A 15,533-nucleotide genomic window follows, 5' to 3' on the forward strand; every position below is an offset into this window, starting at 1 on the left:
TTTCTCTTCATTGGTAAACATGTGACCCAATTGAATTTTATTTTGGAATCGGTCTTTTCGTTATGTTCTTCAGAGTGTCTCCCTTTCCTTTTGGGGGCGATGTGGACACAGACCAGTTTTGTAGCTTCAGCCTCACATGTTTTTGAGGCTATGCATCCACCAGTTTTTGCCTTTCTTCTCTTGCCTTGGGCAAAAAAACAGTCAGACTTCAGCTTATTATTTAGAACAATGTATTTTTCTTCAAATGTCTGCTGTTCAGTATTACAGTGGGGAATGTAAGCTATAAACAATAACTGAACAGCTGTTTTTTTAAGATTTTATTTAAGTAATCTCTACACCCAACTTGGGGCTTATTTTTTTATTTTCATTTGTATTTATTTACCTTTTTTTTTTTTTTAATTTTTTTTTCCAACGTTTTATTTATTTTTGGGACAGAGAGAGACAGAGCATGAACGGGGGAGGGGCAGAGAGAGAGGGAGACACAGAATCGGAAACAGGCTCCAGGCTCTGAGCCATCAGCCCAGAGCCTGATGCGGGGCTCGAACTCACGGACCGCGAGATCGTGACCTGGCTGAAGTCGGACGCTTAACCGACTGCGCCACCCAGGCGCCCCTACCTTTTTTTTTTTAATGTTTATTTACTTTGAGAGAGAGGGAGAATATGAGCGGGGGAGGGGCAGAGAGAGAGAGACGGGCCGACCCCGAAGCAGGCTCCAGGCTCTGAGCTGTCAGCACAGAGCCTGACGCAGGGCTTGAACCCATGAGCTGTGAGATCATGACCTGAACTGAAGTCAGATGCTCCACCGACTGAAGCACCCAGGTGCCCCCAACATGGGGCTTATTAAACTTATGACCCCGAGATCAAGAGTCGCACACTCCCCTGACTGAGCCGGCCAGGTGTCCCTGAACAGCGGTTCTTGTCCTCTTTACACCCAGTGCCCAGCACAAAGTAGATGCTCTCAGGAACAGGACCAGGGTGAGGCAAGTGAGGCACAAAGGTGCAGACTAGAAGGGGGCCTCACGCTCATGGTTGGAGTGAGGGTCTCCTTGCATTTTGTGCTCTGGGTGTCTTGCTTCCCACACCCTGATCCCTAGGCCTTTAAAACTTTACTTAAAACTGTGTTATGCAAAGAAATCTAAAGCTTGACATGGTTTCTTGATTAGCTTTTTCTACACTCAGGGTCATCAGTAATTGTTATTCAGTGACGATGAAAGGATGAATGCTTTTGACTAGTTTGCCATCACGTGGAACGGTCAGCCCGCTTTCAGTGCAGTATGTCTCCATTCGCCTCCTCTCTGTGCATGTTCTTACATCTGGAACCTTCTCTTCCAGGCAAACCCTATTTGCTAGTGCTGACACTGCATATGTCCTAGCATACTCCATTATCATGCTAACTACAGACTTGCACAGCCCTCAGGTAAAATATTTTAGTGATTTATATATTGCAGCAGCTAAATAAGGAGCTTTATTTGGACCACTGGATGGTTTCTAAATTGTTTTTTATTTTTTTTAATTTCAGGTAAAAAATAAAATGACAAAAGAACAGTATATTAAAATGAATCGGGGTATCAATGATAGTAAAGACCTACCGGAAGAATACCTCTCAAGTATATATGAAGAAATAGAAGGCAAGAAAATTGCAATGAAAGAAACAAAAGAGCATACGATCGCAACCAAATCAACTAAGCAGAGTAAGGTCTAATGGCAAATTATTTTTATTCTAAATTTCGAGTGTATTGGAGTGCATGATTAAGTCCCTTGATAATAAATCTAATTTGTGTATCTAGACATCTGAATAGCAAATGTGTTTAAATTAGTTATTGTGATTATGTTGAGTCTTTTCATAATTATAACCATCTTCTTGCTAAATTGGTGATTAGCTACAAGAAAGAATTTCAATGAGTGATCTGAGAGCCAAATTACCCCCACAAAATGTTCCCTGAAACTGCTTTAATGCCACTGGTGATTGTGCCAACGTTGGTGAGGATTCTGTTAGGTAAGGCCCACGGCACGATCAGTTTCAGCCCAGTGTAGGGGTTTAGAGCACCGGCTGTAGAGCCACGCTGGCTGGGCTCAGGTCCCACCTCTACTACTTACTGGCCGAGGTACTAGGCCTCTCCTTGCCTCATTTCCTCCTTCAGTAAGGTGGTAATATTCCGAACATGCTCATGGAAGTGGTCAGGGGGACATGGCAAGCTGTCCGTGGGTGTCACACTCCCCTATTTCTTTGTAGGCGTAGCTAGTGAAAAACAGCGACGGCTGCTGTACAATCTGGAGATGGAGCAAATGGCTAGAACAGCCAAGGCCCTGATGGAGGCCGTGAGCCATGCCAAAGCCCCGTTCACAAGTGCCACCCACTTGGACCACGTCCGGCCAATGTTCAAGGTGAGTATACTGGGAAGTGAGGACCCGGCTCAGCCTGATTCTGGAGGTGACCAGCTAGAAGCTAACCAGCCACCCTGTGATGGTGAAGAGGTTGAGGAGAGGAAAGGCCAAGTCTGGGTGCTTCTGTCTAAATGGGAACTAAAGTGAGTCCTTCCCAGAAGCCCTTATGATGCCGGGGATGCACCAGCACTGGCCACAGGCACGGGCTCTGTGTCGGGAATGGCTGGTTTGCCACTTCATAGCTCTGTGACCTGGTTCGGGTTACTCAGCGTCTCATCATCTGTAAAATGGGGACAAATACAGGGTTGTTGTTAGAGCTGCGGGGGTATTGAATGAATGAATAATTATTCAGGCAAAAGAGATCATTTTAACATCTCACCTCAGTGGCCTCAGGGTTAGTTTACCAGATGAAATTAGCTGGAAGTAAAGAATAATGTCCTGAAGTCCTTCTATTTTTAAGATGTCTAGAAAAGATACATGTTTTACATACATAGCACATAATTTTTCTCTAAGATATTTTTATAGTAACTATCAATATCCTCTTAGATTTTTGTGAAGCTTTATTTCCAGGGAATTCACAACAAAATTGGAGGAAAAATAAAGTCTAAATAATTTGAACTAGGAAACTTTCAGTAAACTAAGTTTATAGAATATAAGTGACTTATAGGTTTTATTTTGCATGCCAGCCTCTGATTGGCAATGGCTGCCTGCTGCACTGTGAATGAAGGATTCTCGTGCCCTGAATAGACTCAGGAGGGAGTGGGCCCTCCAGTTGATTAATGATGTCTGTCACGAGCACAGTTACTCCAGCTACGTATTTATCTTCCTTCCTTTTGAACCACACGTCTAGTAAAGAGCATATCTGTAGTGCTGTTGTGATACCTTTGACCACAGATCAGGAGGAACTATTTTATATTGTGAATGGAAATGGCTGAAAGCAAAATAGTGATGACTCTGGCATCCTGCCTGTGCTCATAAGTGGCAGTGTGGTCTCCAACGGCTGTTGCCATGCTACAGTTGTAGCATTTGAAACCTTGCTCCCTTAATTTAGCTGGTGTGGACACCACTGCTGGCCGCCTATAGCATCGGACTGCAGAACTGTGACGACACAGAAGTGGCCTCCCTGTGCTTGGAGGGCATCCGGTGTGCAGTCCGGATTGCCTGCATCTTTGGAATGCAGGTGAGTTTAACAAAGCTCCAGCGATCCTGGTGGGCTGTGTGCCTTTGGATTTGGCAAAACTTAGAAGCTACCAGACATTTCCACCGAGCCAGAAATTCTCAGCAAGCTCCTTACTCATGCCTGCTGAGAGGAAACCCACAGATTTGTGCTGACAACAGTCTCCTCTGCGGGAAGAATTGGAGATTCTTTAGGGGTGGGTGGGTTTCAAGCTACTTGACAGGGCTTGACAAAACAGACTTCCTATCCGTCTGACTAATTTGTGTGCCCTAGTGCTTAAAATATTACTTTTCCTTTTAAGATCCGTTTTTATTATAATTTCCTTCATATCTAGGTCTTCTCTGGGAGAGACTAATAATTTACTGCAAAATGAATGTGTCTGTAAACCTTTGAATCTTGAAAAACGCAAGCAACTGAACAGAATAAGATTCTCAAACTGCTAGGAAATTAGGAAATCGTCAGTTCCATGCATTACTTCTTAAATAAGAATTTGTACCCATTTATTTTGAAAAACTCAAATCTATTCCTGCTTACTTTACAGTTAGACATTTTCTGCTGTACCAAGACCACAGGCTTTGACCTCGGTCTGGGTTTCAGAACCCAGCTGTGCTACTTCTCTAACCATGTGACCTTGGCCCAGCTAACTTCTCTGTAAGACACTCGATTTCCTCATTTGCAGAGTTGAGAAAATAGGCCTACCTTGCAAGATTGTTGCAGATACTACTGCAGATGTTACAGTGTAAACATTTCAACATTTTTAAACATTTTTTTAATGTCTATTTAAAAAACTCATTTTTGAGAGAGAGAGCAGGGGGAGGGGCAGGGAGAGAGGGGGCACAGAGGATCCAAAGCGGGCTCTGTGTTGACAGCAGAGAGCCTGACATGGGGCTTGAACTCACGAACCATGAGATTATGACCTGAGCCGAGGTTGGATGCTTAATCAGCCGAGCCACCCAGGCGCCCTGAGTGTATGTGACGATCTTAACATTCAACAGATTCCTCTCCCACTCCCTCCAGAGGGAATAGAACCTGGAACTTAAGTCCGAGGTCAGCTGCAACGGAGAGAGCTGGCTCTCAGCCATGAGGTGTGCAGGGATATTCTGGGAGCAGGAGGACGCCAGCACCGAATAACTGGCCTGATAATGTGCGTGAAGTCTGTTAGGCGATATGTATACAGAAGGTGTCAGAAGCCCAGTACACAGTCCAGTTGATGAAAACGGTCACGCTAAGGGTGGAATCTGAGCGTTGTCTCTTGTTTGGGCTTCCGTTACAGCTGGAGCGAGACGCCTATGTTCAGGCTCTTGCTCGCTTCTCCCTGCTGACGGCCAGCTCCAGCATCACAGAAATGAAGCAGAAAAACATCGACACCATAAAGACGCTTATTACGGTGGCACACACCGATGGCAACTACCTTGGGAATTCCTGGCATGAGGTGTGTTTCCTTTGAAAGCTTGGTAAATGCCTTTTCTTAGGATGACTCCCAGCATTCCTTTCATTCATTGTCTATCTGTCTTTGGTCAGTTGCATTTTTGGAACTACAGTGAAGCCTGACTTTAACTCTGGGTTTTCCCTTATCTTTCAAATATGTCACATATCTGAGAGTCAGCCTGTGTGGCTGCAGACGGCAGGTGGGTTCACATGCACCCCGTCATGGGGTTCCCACGCCCCCGCAGTTCATGTTGCACAAGCACACCTGTGTTGCAGTGGCTTTCCTCCCACCCGAGTGCTGCTTCCCCAGCCCTTATGCGCCTCCTGGAAGCTCCTAATGCCAGTGAATAGATTTAGAAAAAGCTGGGAGGCTGATCTGAAAAGAAAGGTCAACATTTACAGTAAGCCACTAAGGAGATTGCCGGTGGGTTTACGTTTTTCCTTAAATAACATTCTAAGGTGCTCACCTAAAGATAATTATTTGTGGGTACAGACATGTGTTTGAAAGGTCATTCATTGAAATTTTAGTTGTCATAGGAAAAAGATTGTATGAGAAACAGCCTGGATGTCCCAGCAATGAGACATTGCTCTTTAAAAGAAAATAGAACAAAAGTGTGGTACGCCATTCCTTAGAGTGTCATGAGGCCATTTGAAATAATGTTGCTGAAGGGAGGGACAGCCAGACATACGTGCTCCTTGATGGAAGCACACAGTACCACCCACGAAATGCTTCTGCCCCCACCTGCAAACCTAGTCAGTCCAAGCCTGTACTGCCAGTTCACGGGAAATCTAGGGGCCAGAGGCATGTGTAAATGAGATCATGTCCATCAACTATAGGAGATGAAAAACCCCCCGACTGAATGACCAGGCTCTTCAACAAATAAATGACAAGGAAAATAATGAATGGAGTCTTAAAAAAGACTTTAGGGGTGCCTGGGTGGCTCAGTCGGTTGAGTGTCCGACTTCGGCTCAGGTCATGATCTCGCAGTTCGTGGGTTCGAGCCCCACGTCGGGCTCTGTGCTGTCAGCTCAGGACCCTGTTTCGGATTCTGTGTCTCCCTCTCTCTCTGCCCCTCCCCCGCTCATGCTCTGTCTCTAAAAAGGCTTTAGAGAAAAAAATAAAAATTATTTTGTGTCATGGAAAGGTGGTCACAGCATATGAAGTAAAAATTCATTTTAAACGTACATAGAGAATGAGGTTTGATTTTTTTTTTTTCTCCGTTTTTTATTTATTTTTGGGACAGAGAGAGACAGAGCATGAACGGGGGAGGGGCAGAGAGAGAGGGAGACACAGAATCGGAAACAGGCTCCAGGCTCCGAGCCATCAGCCCAGAGCCTGACGCGGGGCTCGAACTCACGGACCACGAGATCGTGACCTGGCTGAAGTCGGACGCTTAACCGACTGCGCCACCCAGGCGCCCCGAGAATGAGGTTTGAACAGATACAGAAAAACGTTAACATCCTCAGTGATAGAATTAGGTGGGCATTTTATTTTCTGCTTTTTTCCCTTAAGTTACATTACCTGATTTCTCTACCATTTGTGTATATTGCTTCTTGCTTTAAAGAGAAAATTGTGAAAAAGTGGAGGTGAGAGAGTGCAGAGTTGCAGGGACTGTGGGCACCTAGAGGGAAGATTGCTGCCTCCTGCCCCACGGAGTCCTTAAGGGGGAAGGGCCCCTAGTCCCCTACCTCCCCCCCCCCCCCCCCCCCCCCCCTCCGTCGGGCGGGGCGGGGGGGGGGCGCTGCCTGCCTGTGTGTGGCCTGCAAGTCCCTCAGTCCCCAGGCCGTACCTCTGTGGGGTGCCATGAGGAGAAGGGAGGTCATGGCGCGAAAGGGATCAGAACTGCGTTTGGCAGGTGGTAAGGGCTCAGGAGGTGTTAGCTGTCCTCCTCCCCCTTATCATGACACATACCTTCGTCCTCTTCCACCCAGCCTTTCCTTTCTCTGTCACAATCCTGGAGTTTTCTGTATTAGAAAAGATGAAGTTGCATGGGGTGGGGGTGGAGAGGGCTGGGTTGGTTTGGGTTTTGTTTTGTTTTATCTCTATGCCCAGTGTGGGGTTCGAACTCATGACCCCAAGATTGGGGACTGAGCCAGCCAGGAGCCCTGGTTTTTTTGTTTGTGTGTATTTTTTTTTTAAGTTTATTTATTTTTGAGAGAGACAGAGACAGAGCATGAGCGGGGGAGGGGCAGAGAGCGAGAGGGAGACACAGAATCTGAAGCAGCTCCAGGCTCCAAGCTGTCAACACAGAGCCTGACGTGGGGTTTGAACTCACAAGCCGTGCGATTATGACCTGAGCTGAAGTCGGACACTTAACCCGACTGAGCCATCCAGCCGCCCCTATTTTTTAAGAAATAATTTCCTGTCTTCTGAGGAGTCATAACGTCTGATGAGTCAATAAGTAGCCACTTTGTTTCATAGAACCTTTTTTAACCTGGGAGGCATGATCTATGTGGGGTTCCCGCTGGTTGCCAAGTCTGTAGCAACACCTGGAAATGTGAAAATGAATTACCACCTATGTGATGATCAGAAACCTTGAGAAATCAGACTTGGAACCAAGAATCCCTCAGCCACAGGTTGTTGACATACTCAAGACTCTGGCCATCCTCAGCTTCTGGAAAAGGGAGGGAATTCATAGTTTACTGGTAATAATTTAATAGTATTGTATATGGAGCAATCAGAGGATAGCTCTTTCTGGTAGAATTAAGTACCTTTCTCAGTCAGCTGGAAGGCAGTGTATAAGTAATAACAGAAGCGCTCCATGGTGTAATGGACTCCCATACTCTGACATTGGATGATAAAGTCAACACGAAAGGCAGTACTCAGCTTTAGTCACAAATTCCCGTGAAAATCCCTTGGGAAGGCTTTACCTGGAGATCTCCACGCTGTCCCACAATCAGTTTCTTGGAACCAGTTTTTCCTCTGGTGGAAGTTGAGACCAATTTCTGTTTCTTCAGATAAGTTTCAGTTGAGAGGGCTTGTGTGCAGGGATGACCTCTCAGCCCCAGAACCACCCCATAGGGCTGGAAAGGTGCAGCCTTTCTTCCCGCCGCACCCCTATTCTGGGGCATGTTCTCAGTCAGCCAGCCAGCCAAACAATAATCAGCTATTTTAAGTGCTGGGGATTCAGCAGTGAGCAAAACAGTCGGTGCCCTGTTGGGACTTAAGGCACAGAACAAGCAAATATATGGCAAAACGCCAAAACGTGGTAAGTGCTAAGGGAAAAAAAAAGTGTTACCAGGGGATGGTGGTGGCGAGGGTGTGTGATCTCAGGGCAGTTAAAGGAGGTCTCTGAGGGACACACGTGTCTGAGGTGGAAGTGAGCCATAGGGAAGAGCGTAAGGCACATATTCTAGGAATAAGGAACAGCAGGTACAAAGGCTCACGACGAGCCATGTCAAGTTAATGGAGCAGCAGGGAGACTAGTGTTTTATGTGTCTGAGGAGTTCATTAAACATCCATATGGCATAACTCCATTGTACCAGCTTTTCTTTTGGTCATTTTCTCTTTTCCTTTTTAATAGTTTGAAAAAAAAATAGCGAAGTCTGTCTTCCAGGCCCACACTCAACGGTTGCCTAACCATGAGTAGGGAAACCACCCTAAGACCCTCAGATTTTATTCTCACCTGAAAAGCTGTGTGTTTCAAAGAACTCTTTAATGACTAAGATTGCTAGAAATGGGAACTGGTTTCTTTTTGTATTTTAAAGATGTGAGGTTTTTTTCTTTTTCTTCAGCCTTAGCGGATACTGTTCTTTTTTTTTATGTTTATTTAGTTTTGATAGAGACAGAGCACGAGTAGGGGAGGGGCAGAAAGAGAGGGAGACATAGAGTCCGAAGCAGGCTCCAGGCTCCGAGCTGTCAGCACAGAGCCCGACGCGGGGCTCGGACTCACAAACCATGAGATCGTGACCTGAGCCGCAGTCACTTAACCGACTGAGCCACCCAGGTGCCCCAATACTGTTTTTTATTTTTATTTTTTTTTAATTCTAGTACAGTTAACATATAGTGTTATGTTAGTTTCAGGTGTACAATACAGTGATTCAACATTTCTGTACATTACTCAGTGCTCATCAAGATAAGTATACTCTTTTTTTGGGGGGGGGGGGGGGGAGAAGCAGAGGGAGAGAAAGAGAGAGAATCTTAAGGAGGCTCCATGACCAGCACAGAGTCCTACTTAGGGCTCAGTCTCACAATTGTGAGATCATGACCTGAGCCAAAATCAGGAGTCAGATGCTTAACTGACTGAGCCACCTGGGTGCCCCAGGAACTCATTTCTTCATGCCTTCTCTTCATTAGATATTGAAATGCATCAGCCAGCTGGAGCTTGCTCAGCTCATAGGAACCGGTGTGAAAACCCGCTACTTGTCTGGATCTGGACGTGAAAGAGAAGGGAGCCTGAAGAGCCACACGTTAGCAGGAGAAGAGTTCATGGGCCTTGGCCTTGGTAAGACACCAGGCCCCACGGCTGGCCATCCTGGAGTCACAAGTTAACCGGAATGAAACGCTTCTTGTCTCAGCAGGACTGTTGTGTAAACCTCTTCCTTGTGTGCCAGCTGACAGCATGTTTATTCGTGGAAGTGCAAGTGCTGCTCTGGCTCTCGTATCTGTGCTCGAACTGTGGAGTAAATGCCTATTTTGTCAAAATCAGGGTGCATTACTTTTCTTTCTGTGCATAGAACTATTGGGTGGAGGGCCATTTGCTTTAGAAAGGCTGCAGCGTTAGTACCTAGTGGATATCTGCATCTCTCGATTTTTAGAAGGATTTTTCACCGTCTCTTCCATGTTCATTTGGGGACCTTTTAACTGAATGGTATTCTCATGAAAGTAGAATTCTTCCTCACTGAATCAAGAGACTCCATCAGTGATAGAACAGTAACAGTAAATAGGACAAACAGATGTGTGGGACCACATGCGAAACACTCCGTTTACACATTTGAACGCATTCATTCCTCTGAACAACTCATTGAGATTGGCACGATTGTCATCCCCATCTTGTAAGTGAGGAAGGTGAGGCTGGGGTGAAGTGACCCGAACAAGACCACGCTGCAAGGAGTAGCAGAGGCGGGTGTCAAACCCAGGCTGTCTCAGGGCAGAGGGCAGGCTCCTAGGTCCCACTGCACTGGTTGGAATCGTGCCGGGTAATGTTAAAAGCACAGACTGTATGAGAGGGGAGGCGTTATCATAGCATCGCCTCCTTAGGGTGCACGCAGGGATGGCTGGGCTGAAGTCCTGGAAAGCATGCTGGACATTCAGCAGGTGGAAGCCATCACATCTTCCAGGAGATCTAAGTTAGGGTTGTTTAATTCGTATTTGTTTTCCTAAATATAGGCATTCAATACTATAAAAATGTAAAGGACTGTAAAGGAAAGGAGGTGGTTGGTACAAGCAAAGGAGTTTGTATTTACAGAATAAGAATGTATTTTGTGCTGTCATCAGTTGAGGGGGCTTGGGGCTTTTTTTTTTTTCCTCCCACAAACCCTTCACATTTATGTCTCTTGTTGCTGCAGATTGATGCCACAGAATACTTTGTTCTAAATATTTGACTGTTTTTGAAGCACTGTTGACTTTTGCACATTGCGTTCCAGGTAATTTGGTGAGTGGTGGCGTGGATAAAAGACAGATGGCCAGCTTCCAGGAGTCGGTTGGTGAGACCAGCTCGCAGAGTGTGGTTGTAGCTGTGGACAGGTAATGATTTTGTTCTCCAGCGAAGCTGGGCTGTCCAGTAGCTTGGCACATCGTCTGTGTCGTTATTGGACTCCGCTCATTTGCCTCTTGTGAGTGTGGTGAGCTCTAGATCACTCAGGCTAGGAAGTGGCATCCACAGCCACTCATAACCTTCACGTTCATCTGAATTGGGACCTGAATTGCCTCCTGACCTTTTGAAGAAAAATTATACCTTTAACCTTGTGACCAAATCATGTCAGAAACAAGATTTTTTGCTTGTGCTCATGTTTTAGGTTACCTTGTTTCCTTAATAGAAATTACTTTCATAAAAATGTCAAGAAGGGTTTAAGATTTAAAGCCTATATCCGTGAGTGAGACTTGGCCAAATTGATAGTGTCCATTTGTTTTTCCTCCGAACCTTTCCATTCTATCTGTTTACTTGAAATTTGACCTAAACATCTGAGAGAAACACAGGTACTCTCATTTGAAGACCTTCATTAGGTACCAGTGCTTGAAATGTGAATTTTCTAAAATGAACACGCTCCTGAAACTTACCACCGAATAAGCATGTACGCTGCTGTTCGTTTGGTTATTGACCCAGCCCAGTGCGTTAAATATAGACCATTTTGCGATGACAGCCGTACAGAATTTTTGTCATAATTTGTATTGTTCTCAGGACAATCCTTAGGATTTTGAATTCTTTGTCAGTGTATTTAATTACCTTGTTCCTGTTGCTTCTCTGTTTCTCTCTAACAGAGACACTCTCTGTAACATACTTTTGACTGGTTTCCCCCACATTTTTCAGTTAGGTTTAAGCTAACAGTACAAAATTTTTGTTCTTCCACTAACCACACTTACTTCTTTTCTGTTTCTCTGCCTCAGCCACATCACGGACTACAGGCAGACTTGCCTAGCACCACTCTTGTGCTGTTACATTTCTAAAAACCGAGATAAAATCCACATACCATAAGATCTGTTCTTTTAAAACGTACAATTCCGTGGGTTTTAGTATATTTGGAGTTGTGTGGTCATCACCACTGTGGAATTTCAGGGCATTTTCATCTCCCTGTACTTAATAGCCGTCACTCCCCATTTCCTCTGCCAGTGGTCCCTGAGCCCATAATCTTCATTCCGTCCGTATGGATTTGTGGGTTCTGGGCATGGTTCAATTGTCCATTTCTGCTTTCCAGTTCTATCTGTTTGCCTCGTGACTTTGGGGTTTGTTGTTAGATGCATATGTTTGTAATTATATGTTTTCTTGACAGATTTAACCTTTTATGTTATAAAACAGTCTTTGTCTCTACTAATGATATTTATTTAATTAATTTTTTTTAACGTTTATTTATTATTGAGAGACAGAGGCAGAGCATGAGCATGAGAGGGACAGAGAGAGAGGAGGAGACACAGAACCTGAAGCAGGCTCCAGGCTCTGAGCTGTCAGCACAGAGCCCGACACGGGGCTTGAAGTCAAACCATGAGATCATGACCTGAGCCAAAGTCTGACACTTAACCGACTGAGCCGCACAGGCACCCCTCTAGTAATGATTTTTAAATCTCTTGTCTTATATTGGTGCAGCCACCCAGCTCTCCCTTGTTTACTTTTTGATATGCTGTGTCTTTTCTATTGTTTTACTTTCAACCTATTTGTGTAAAGACACACATTTGTGTAAAGACACAAATTCAAAGAATTTAAAGCGAAACTCTTTGGGGGCACCTGTCTGGCTCAGTCAGTAGAGCATGTGACTCTTGACCTCAGAGTCACGAGTTTAAGCCCCACGTTGGGCATGGAGCCTACTTTAGCAAAATAATAATAATGCAGTAAATCGAGTCTCTTTGGACAGCAGATGGTTGGACCATTTTTTAAGTTTTTATTTAATTTATTTTGAGAGAGAGAGCACGAGATGGGGGGAGAGAGAGAATCCCGAGAAGTGTCTATTACTTTTAATTATATCTATTAAAGTATCTATTTACATTTAATTATAATTTAATTGCTGATATATAGGATTTATATCCGCTCTTTTGCTCTTTTTAAAAATGTGTCATTTTTGTTCTCCTGTTCCTTCATTATCACTGCCTTCTTATATGGTAAGATATTTTCTAGTGTATCATTTTACTTTCCTTGTCTGTTTTTCTATATTTTTTGAGTGTTTTTCTTACTGATTGCTTTGGGGATCATCATTAGTAACATTTTAACTTTGAACATTTGACTTTGAATTAATGTCCACTTAATTTGAATAGTCTGAAACATGTCTTCTGTATAGCTCCATTCTCTCCCCTCTCCTTTGTGCTGTCATATGACTTACATGCTTATACACACCTGCCCATCAACACAGTTTACAATGATTACCTTCGCTGTCCTCGAATCCGGTAAATAAAATGAGTTACAAACAAGAAATACCTATTTCCCCACGCACTTACCTTTACCAGTGCTCTTTATTTCTCCAGATTCTTTTGAGTTATTCTCTATCATCCTTTCATTAGAACCTGAAGAACTTCCTTTAATATTTCATATAGGGTAGGTTGGTTAGCAATGAATCATCTCCGATTTTGTGTATCTCGGGATATTTTAGTCACTCCTTCATTTTTGAAGGTAAGTTTTGCTGCATTTAGAATTCTTGGCTTATAGTCTTTTTGTTTGGCACCTTAAATATGATATCCCACTGCCTTTTAGCCTCCATGGTTTGTGATGGGAAATCAGCTTTTCATTTTCCATAGGATCCATTATGCAGTCACAAATCTCTGCTCTCTTTCTACTTCCAAGATTCTCTCATGGTCTGTGCCTTTCATCATTTTGATTATTATAAGTCTGAATGTGGATCTCTTGAGTTTATCTTACTGGAGTTTGTTGAGATTCTAGAATGTGTAGATTGTTTTTCATCAAATTTGGGGTATTTGTAGTCATTATTTCTTCAAAAGTTCTTCCAACCCCTTTCTTTCCTCTCTTGTTGAGACTCCCCTTATGTATGTCTATATATTTGATAGTGCCCTACAGGTCTCTGAGGCTCTGTTCACTTTCTTTTTAATTCTTTTTATATCTGTTTATCACACGGCATAATCTCATCTGACCTATCTTCAAGTTCACGAACTCTTTGGTCAGCTGAAAACTGCTGTTGAGCCCCTCCGGTGAATTTTTCATTTCAGTTTTATGATTTTCAACTCCAGAATTTCTGTTGGGTTATTTATTACTTTTTTAATATATTTATTAATATTCTCTATTAATGAGACATTGTTCTTATCCTTTCCTTAAGTTCTTTGAACATATTTGAAATAATCATCTTTAGGTGTTACCTGCGTGGCTCGGTTGGTTAAGCATCCAACTTCGGCTCAGGTCATGATCTCACAGCTCGTGAGTTCGAGCCTTGCATCCGGCTCTGTGCTGACAGCTCAGAGCCTAGAGCCTGCTTCGGATCCTCTGTCTCCCTCTCTCTCTGCCCCTCCCCTGTTCTCTCTCTCTCACACACACACACTCTCTTTCTCTCTCTCTCTCTCAAAAATAAACATTAAAAATTTTTAATAAAAATAAAATAATCAACTTTAAAACTTTAGTAAATTCAATATCTAGGTTTCCTCAGGGACTGGATCTGTTGTTGTTCACCTGTAAATAGGCCATCGTTTCTTGTTTCTTTACATGTCTTAACAACTTTTTGTTGAAAATTGATACTTTAAAAAAATACATTGAGACAGCTTTGGGTATCAGGTTGCCCACCACACACCCAGGGTTTATTATTGTTGTCATTGCTATTAGTTTGTTGAATGACTTTCCTGAACTAACTATATAAAGCCTGTATTCTTTTCGCATATAGCCACTGTCTGCTCATTTGGCCTTTGTGATCAGCTAAGAATTGGACAAAGATCCCATATGCCTGGGACTGTTAAGCATGCCAGCCTTTGCTGCGGAGTTTTGAGTGTGTTTTGGGGTGCCCCTCTGATGCTCTGGCATGTTGCATTGTGCCTTAAGGCCTGCCAAAGATGAGCGCTTAGGGCCCTGTCTTGTCTTCCGTGGGTGTGTACAAAGCCTTACCCATGTGATGGCTATCTAGATCACCAGGAATATGGTAGAGCTTTTTATTACTTTTTCTTTTTAATATATTTTTTTAAATTTTTATTTGAAAGAGGGAGAGAATGTGCATGTGTGCACATGCAAGCAGGGAAGAGGGGCAGAGGGAGAGAGAGAATCTCAAACAGGCTTGACACCCAGTGCAGAGCCCAATGCGGGGCTCAGTCATGCCCCCGGGATCACAGCCTGAGCCAAAATCAAGAGTCAGACGCTCAACTGACTGAGCCACTCAGGCGCCCCTGGTGTACCTTTTTAAAGCCTCCCGTGGACACCTTATTCCCAACTTTTCCTTTTAAATTTTCGCCCAGGTCCTTGTTTGACCTGGTCGTACTCAGGTAGCTGCATTGTTCATTGGTTACACAGATTGCTTGTGACAAAAGCTCCAGAGAAAAGGCTGTTTGAACTGAACGAGGTCTGTGTCAAATATGGACAAATCCTAGAAATGAGGGTTCCCAGGGTACTGTCAGGCAGGTCACACGTCAGTTCCCTGAGAATGGTATTTTGGGGGAAATTCCAGGACTGTTCTGTTCTCTCCTGTGGAGCTAGGTTGCTGGTCTCACAGTTACTTTGACTTCAGAGCTGTTGGTTTTCAACACTCCCATGGAGCTGGGGAGACAGTAATGGAAATAGGCCAAGTTAAAACACCTTCATGTCCTCTATTCATACCAAGATTTAGCCATTTTTCTTGAATGAGCATTTTATCAGCCTCTGGTAATTTCCAGAGTCAGTCCTAGAAGAGTTGGTTTTGGTAAGTTTTTTTGCCAAAAAAAATTGTTTTGTGTGTTTGTGTTCATCTTATGGAGGAGCACCTTTTTAGTATA

General features: G+C 44.0%; 1 protein-coding gene across 2 annotated transcripts in view; it reads left to right on the forward strand.

Annotated features, from left to right (window-relative positions):
• Positions 1–15,533, forward strand: part of ARFGEF2 (ARF guanine nucleotide exchange factor 2) — a 104,962-nt gene that overhangs the window by 51,032 nt on the left and 38,397 nt on the right. For both annotated transcript variants that reach the window (XM_040459809.1, XM_040459810.1), the window contains 7 exons: positions 1,333–1,417; positions 1,520–1,691; positions 2,234–2,385; positions 3,437–3,565; positions 4,836–4,994; positions 9,288–9,435; positions 10,577–10,676. In XM_040459809.1, coding sequence (XP_040315743.1) covers positions 1,333–1,417; positions 1,520–1,691; positions 2,234–2,385; positions 3,437–3,565; positions 4,836–4,994; positions 9,288–9,435; positions 10,577–10,676 — 945 coding nt within the window. The remainder of the gene's footprint in view (positions 1–1,332; positions 1,418–1,519; positions 1,692–2,233; positions 2,386–3,436; positions 3,566–4,835; positions 4,995–9,287; positions 9,436–10,576; positions 10,677–15,533) is intronic.

Source organism: Herpailurus yagouaroundi, unplaced genomic scaffold (genome assembly GCF_014898765.1).
Source record: "Herpailurus yagouaroundi ecotype Mexico unplaced genomic scaffold, PumYag 246, whole genome shotgun sequence".
Classification (NCBI taxonomy): Eukaryota; Metazoa; Chordata; class Mammalia; order Carnivora; family Felidae; genus Herpailurus; species Herpailurus yagouaroundi.